Genomic DNA, 6,609 nt, shown 5'->3' on the forward strand with positions numbered 1-6,609 from the left:
ATGTCCAGGCTCTTGCAGATCCCACTGCTCCTGCTAACTGCCCTGTTCTTCGTGGTACAGGCACAGGAGAATGGGGATGTATGGAGAAAATTCATTGATATTGAACCGGACCATGCATTTTTCCCAGAGACCCTTCGATTTTCTGTAAAGCAATACAACAAGGACAGCAGCGATGATTACCTCTACCAGATGACCCAGCTGATTCGCGCCCAGGAGCAGGTCAGTCTTACTCTCTGTGTCCCAGAGCTCCCACTGCTTCTATGAAGTAAGGGTGAGAAGCCTTGTCCTGGTGTTGAAAGTGACCCATTCAGAAAGGGTCATTTTCAGGTCTTCTTGAAGTAAAAAGAAATTGTTAGACCATTTTGAGAAGAGTTTTTATTTCATCAGATGTTTATTTGGGAATAGACGATGTTACTAAAGAAAAGTAACAGATAAGCATTTTCTTAAAAAATACTACAACTGCACATTGTAGCAGTGGGAGAGGTAAAGTTAAACAGAGAAGAGAAAAGAAAATCCAGGAAGGGTGGATGAAGTAGAGACAGAAAACCAGACAGAGGGTAAAGGAAAAGAATTGTTCCAAGAAGTATTCAATGGTGTCATGAGGTGAGCTTAGTGACACATCACTCATTCCATACCCACGTATTCACTTAAGCTTTTTCTCATTGAATGCTATGATCCTACTATAAGAGCCAGAAGGGATTTCAGAGGTCAGATAGTCCAACCTTCTCATTTTACATGTAAGGAAATTGAGACCCGGAGAGGGTAAGTGATTTGCCTGAAGTCGCACAGCTGGTAAATGACAGAGCAGGATATAGCCCCCTCAGTCAGCGGCCTTCCCTCTCCCTCTTCTCACCTCCTTCAACTTCCTCTGTTTTCAGGTTATGTCCAGTTCCATTGAGATGGTAGTTGAATGATTAGTCCCTTTTTTCAGCCCTTCTACTTCTCTTAATTCTTAATCTTTGAGAAGTCCTCTTGAAATGGGACATCGAGGCTGGTGCTAGGTTTTTGAAGGGTGGGGGGAAAGAGATAAGAGGCAGGAGGAATTGTTCTGTAGGATGCGATCAGTAGCCAAAGCAATATAGACCATGAAGGGCAAAGTTGTGGGCCAGGCTGGATGCATTCCCAATCAGAAGCGCCAGAAGAGAGTATAGGAGATTGGAGAAAAATCCTGGATCAGCTTCCTGGTCCTCTTTGTTCTGTTGTACCACCACCACCACCATCATCACCACCACCATCACCTTCCCTCCAACTTTTGTTTTCCCCCCTTCCTTTACCCCATCTCTCCATATCAGCCTTTACTTCAGGATTGCTGCCTCTCCAGTGATGAGATGATAACTTAAAGGTAGATTGCATTTTCTTTTGCAATTCCCATGCTCAGTTCTGGAACTTGAAGCCTCTAGAAGCTTGGCTCTACCACTTTGCTAGCTGTATGAACACCTACTAGGTTGGCTTTTTAAAAATAAGTTTTTATCAGTGTCTTTTGTTTTTTATATCATCATTTCCCCCAATATCCCTTCCCTTCTTCCTCCCAGGGAGCCGTCTCATATAACAAATAGTATTTTTTAAAGACAGGAAATATTTGAAAGAAAAAAGAAGAGGAGAAAATTATCACAGCTGAAAATATGCACAATGTCCAATATTTATGGAGGTCCTGCTCCAATGAAGGAGTGGGTCTGGGGGAGGGGGTTATCCTTTTGTATCTTTTCATTTAAGTCATGCTCGATCTTTATAATGTTGATATGGTTACTTTTGTTTTATTTGTGTAAAGTTGTTCTTTCCATTTTTGTTGTTGTAAGTATTGTGTATAATATTTTCTTGGCTCTATATACTTCCCTCTGCATCAGTTCATGTAGATTTTTCCATATTTCTCTGTATTCATCACATACACATTTCTTATAGCATGGTAGTATTCCATTACATTCCATTTGCCTAGCCCAAATTGATGGGCATCGACTTTGTTTCCAATTTTTTTGCTATCACAAAAAGTGTTGCTGTAAATATTTTGGCATATATGGGGACTTTTCTTCTTATTAATGTCTTCGAGGAGGATTTCTTAACCTGGGGTCATGAATTCATTTAAAAAATATTGATAAGAATATTTCTATGAAATTGGTTTCCTTTGTAATCCTATATATATTATATATTGTTTATTTATTTATTATAGGACAGCTAGATGGTGCAGCAATTAGAGTGCCAGGCCTTGAGTCAGGAAAACTCATCTTTCCAAGTTCAAATTTGGCCTTAGACACTTACTAGTTGTTTGACTCTGGGCAAGATACTTAACCTTGTTTGCTTTAGTTCCTCATCTGTAAAATGAGCTGGAGAAGGACAGGGCAAACACTCCAGTATCTTTGCCAAGAAAACTACAAATGAGGCCATAAAGGGTAAGACACGACTGAACAACAGCAACATTTTATTTTATGCATTTCAAAACATGATTCTGACAAAGGTCCATAGGCTTTTCCAGGGGTCAATGACACAAAGAAAGTGCAAGCCACTAACTTTTCTGACTGTCAATTTCTGCATCTATAAGTTACACATCATCATAATTGGATCATGGCTAGATGAATTCTAAAGTCCTTTTTCCACTCCAACATCCTTGTTCCTGTTACTCTGTCCAGATCCCAGACATTTTCTGGATCTTTTATACAAAACCAGACTCTAGAAATACACTGAGAAGAATTCTTTTTTTCTGTTGGCTATATAGCTCTTGACCAGTTGGGGTCATTTTAGGAAGTGCAGGTCTTTCTTTTCCTTCATTTGGAATATTGGCCAGCCAAAACCTGATGAGCCTGAGTGTCACATTGGGAGTCCTTGGGGATCTATTGATTGACATCAACACAACTACTAAAAGTGCTGTCAGATAGTAGTGCCATGTTGATATTTTCTCGTTTGAATGAGCAGGTTCTATAAAACAACAAACCTTCACTATAAAACACATTTGGGGATTTATTTGGTTGTTCTATAAATTCTCATATTTATGAGAATATGCTTGGTCTATGGTGATGCCCAGTAATTCTCAGCATAGAATTGGTGATATCCTGATCTCTCAGATTAAAATCATAGAGAAGTGCCATGTATGAAGCCAAATATCAGGGTACTACTATTCAAGAGCCTTTGCGGGTTCTTTTTTTGTCAGATGTCAAGGCCCTTACATCTGAATATGGTTCTCAATGTAATCCCTTCCTGGGAATGTGATGGTAATGGGTTGAGGTTGGATGGGGATGAAGGGTGGTGGGTGGGACAGATACAAAAGGCTCAAGCTCTAATCCAACATGATTTAAATGCAGTGTTTTTTCAATTATGCTTCAAGGAACCTTGTATTATCCCAAGTTTGTGTTTGTTTTTCAATGATCCTTAATGTGTCTCTTACTTATTTATTTAGTATTTTGTATTTTATCAAGGTGGTTTGTTAATAAGCATTTAGAAACAATGATCTTAGAGGATTTGGCAGAGGATTCAGCCAAAATTTTGTTTAAATTGAAGGTTCTATCACTACAGAAAAGTTTGAGAACTATTGGTACAGTTGCTAGATCACTGGTTGCAGATCCATGAAGACTTGGGTTCGCATCTTTTCTCTGACACTGCGTAACCTCAGTAGTCACTTTGTATTTCTGTGTCTCAATTTTCTGGACTTGACAGTTGCTAAGGTCCCTTCTAGCTCCCAAATCCTAGGATTTTCTTCCTTGAGAAACCTCAGAATCTAATGCTTAGTCCTAAATTGGTTTCCCTCTGCCATCCAATATCCTTCTGGTTCTTTTATCTGAAACATTAGTTGGTGAGGATTTAAAAAATCCAAAGGGATTTTATTATGGAAATTATTTAAAATAAACCATAATTAGCAGGGTAAGTCTGCTGCTAAAAACAATGCTGCTATAAAAGTGAACATATATATACACACACACAGACACACACATATATATGTATATATATACACATACACACACACAGACACACACACATATTGGATTACACACAACGTTGCTCTTTGTTAGTGTGGATGATTAAGGGTGTACTTAGATTTAATTGTTTCCATGGAGAGGTCCAAACCTTTGAGTTACTTCTGAGTTGAAGATAAGTGTGGACCAACCACATTAATATTTAATTATACTATCTCTTCTCTCTTCCATTTTAAGTTGTCCTGTTTTGATTTGGCCTTTCTCTGCTGCCTGTAAACATGCTCAAATCTTTCCTCAATCTTAAAACTACCACAGACCACATGCCCCCAAATTGTACAGTAGTGGATCCTGCTGAACAATTAGAGGGGGTTTATTTTTTGCTATGGAACAAAATAATAGTGATAACTAGAATTTATATAGTACTTTGAAGTTTGCGATGCCCTTGACACATATTTCATATTCACAACCTTTAAAAGGTAGGTTCTCTTATCATCTCCATTTTACAGATGAGGAAATCAAGGCAAACAGGTTAAGTCTTCCCAGGGTCACATAGCTGGTAAATGTCTGAAGCTGGATTTGAATTTAGTCTTCCTAACTCCAGGCCACTGGGCTACCTAGCTATCCCTTAAATAAACCTTCAAATATTCCTTACTTGATCTAATCTATAGAAGCCCCGTTTGGTACATTGGGTTTACAGATATTAGAAGAGAGAATAATAATGATAATAGCCCTAATTATGCTTTGTTCACTACCAGCTGTCAACGGGATTTGAGTACCTCATCGAGTTGGAACTCAGCAGGACCATGTGTACAAAAGACATAGTGTTTGATCCTGCTGATTGTAGCCTTCAAGAGGACCCAAAATTATATAAGGTAAGTGTGTTGGGAAACAACCTTATTTGCTGCAGCTTAATTTAGTTTCAGTTCGAATTGGTTCAGAAATGACAGTCTCAAGTTTTATATGCATATATATATATGTGTGTGTGTATACATATACATATATTGCTATTATTTATTATTATTAATAATGATAATAATAAAGGTTTCAATCAGTAAGTCCCAATACTTATATCACAATCAATAAATCTCAACAGTTACATCACAATCACTAAGTCTCAATAGGTATGTCACAATCAGGAAGTCTCAATAGTTAACCAATATTACCACAATTGATCAGAACCAATAGAGGAATTATCTACATATGGATCACATGGCAGGGAAGTTCCAGGTCAGCCTCTAGAGTCCCAATGGGAAAGTCCCAGGCTAGGGGTCCATAATGCGGGGTTGAGGGGGTCGGAGAGGAGGGGGGAAACACGGGAGGGGGGGAAACACGGAAAGTGGGGGACTCCCAAAGATGGCTCAGGACTACCCGCCTTTAGTAGTTTCTTCTAACCAAGAAGGCATTTTGCCAATTAAATGTGTGATTGATGGGAAAGAAGCTATTCTCAAAACACCCTTGAGAGCATTTCTGTTTAGGAATGTCTGATTCCTGATTCCGAGAGGGATAGCCAGTCCTCCTGGTAGCAGACATCATAAACAGTCCTTGAACGTCTAGCTAGGAATAAGATTAGTTGGAGTCAGACTGCAAGCATACTGAGGGAGGTCAGAATGTCCTAAATGAATTTATGCATCATAGTGAGAGACTAAAATCTACTTTGAATAAATAACAATTCTTAGTCAACTGGCATTTATTAAGCACCTATTATGTGCTAGGCATTATGCAAAAATGTTTTTGAAAGAGAATATTTTTAACTTGGAAGAGGGCATACGATCATTGATATAGAGCTAGAAGGGATCTTAGAGGTCATTTAGTCATTTTACTTATGAGGAAACTGAGGCCCAGAAAAGTTAAATGACTTGCCCAATATTAAGAGACAGAGCCAGAATTTGAATGGAGGTCCCCTAACTCCAAATCTAATGCTCTTCTTTTGACCAAATTAAAGGAAAACCTCAAGATCAGAAACTGCTTGGAATGGGGTCATTATTTGACAAAGTCTCTGAAGCAACTGATGGTTCCAAACCCATTCCCCACATGTGATAATGGGTGATGGTAACCACATTAAACTATCGGAGTGAGGGGCCACTATTCAAATCCTCCCCAAGCCATTCTGCTTACTAAGGCAGGTGTGTTTATATTTGCTTTTTTTTCTTCTAAGTTTTCTCTTCTTTTTTTCTCTTCCCCAGGTAATCAATTGTACTTTTTTTGTTTTTGCTGTGCCTTGGAATGGACAATATGAGCTGAAGAGAAGTAACTGTACTAATATTTAGCTGGGTTCCTGTGGAGAGCTGCAGCATCAGGTTTTCCTTCCAGCCTCTTCTGTCTCCTTAAAAATGAAGGAGAGCAGAAATTCACTGTAAGCAAGCATAAAGAAAAAAGTAAAAGCTTCTCAATGTACCTTTGGGAACACCAACTGACTCTGCCTTCCCTTCGTCTGTGAGATGCCTCCTATCTCTCTCAGTTCATGATGATAAGAATTTATAATCCTTAAACAAATTGCAATAAAAATAATAGTAACTGACCACACACTTGGTCTATGCTTACAAGTTCCCACTTGTAAGAAATTCACAATAATTAATAAGAGTTCATGCAACACTTCAAGGGTTGTAAAGTTCTTGGAAAATATTTGATCTTTCCAACAATTGTGGGAGGTAGGTGCTGTTATTAATCCCATTTTACAGATGAGAAAGTGTTAAGTGACTTGCCCAAGGCT

General features: G+C 38.6%; 1 protein-coding gene across 1 annotated transcript; it reads left to right on the forward strand.

Annotated features, from left to right (window-relative positions):
• On the forward strand, positions 1 to 6,175 carry LOC118841283 (cystatin-13-like). The gene is made up of 3 exons (XM_036748656.1): positions 1 to 219; positions 4,655 to 4,771; positions 6,083 to 6,175. The coding sequence occupies exons 1-3, from the start codon at positions 1 to 3 to the stop codon at positions 6,164 to 6,166; spliced, it is 420 nt and encodes a 139-aa protein (XP_036604551.1). The 3' UTR covers positions 6,167 to 6,175.
• The last annotated feature ends 434 nt before the right edge of the window (positions 6,176 to 6,609 follow it).

This window comes from Trichosurus vulpecula, chromosome 3 (assembly GCF_011100635.1).
Source record: "Trichosurus vulpecula isolate mTriVul1 chromosome 3, mTriVul1.pri, whole genome shotgun sequence".
Lineage (NCBI taxonomy): Eukaryota > Metazoa > Chordata > Mammalia > Diprotodontia > Phalangeridae > Trichosurus > Trichosurus vulpecula.

Coding starts and splice junctions, on each gene's coding strand:
- LOC118841283 (XM_036748656.1), top strand. CDS start 1: ATGTCCAGGCTCTTGCAGATCCCACTGCTCCTGCTAACTGCCCTGTTC. Junction 220..4,654: donor TGATTCGCGCCCAGGAGCAG/GTCAGTCTTACT, acceptor GTTCACTACCAG/CTGTCAACGGGATTTGAGTA. Junction 4,772..6,082: donor AGGACCCAAAATTATATAAG/GTAAGTGTGTTG, acceptor TCTCTTCCCCAG/GTAATCAATTGTACTTTTTT.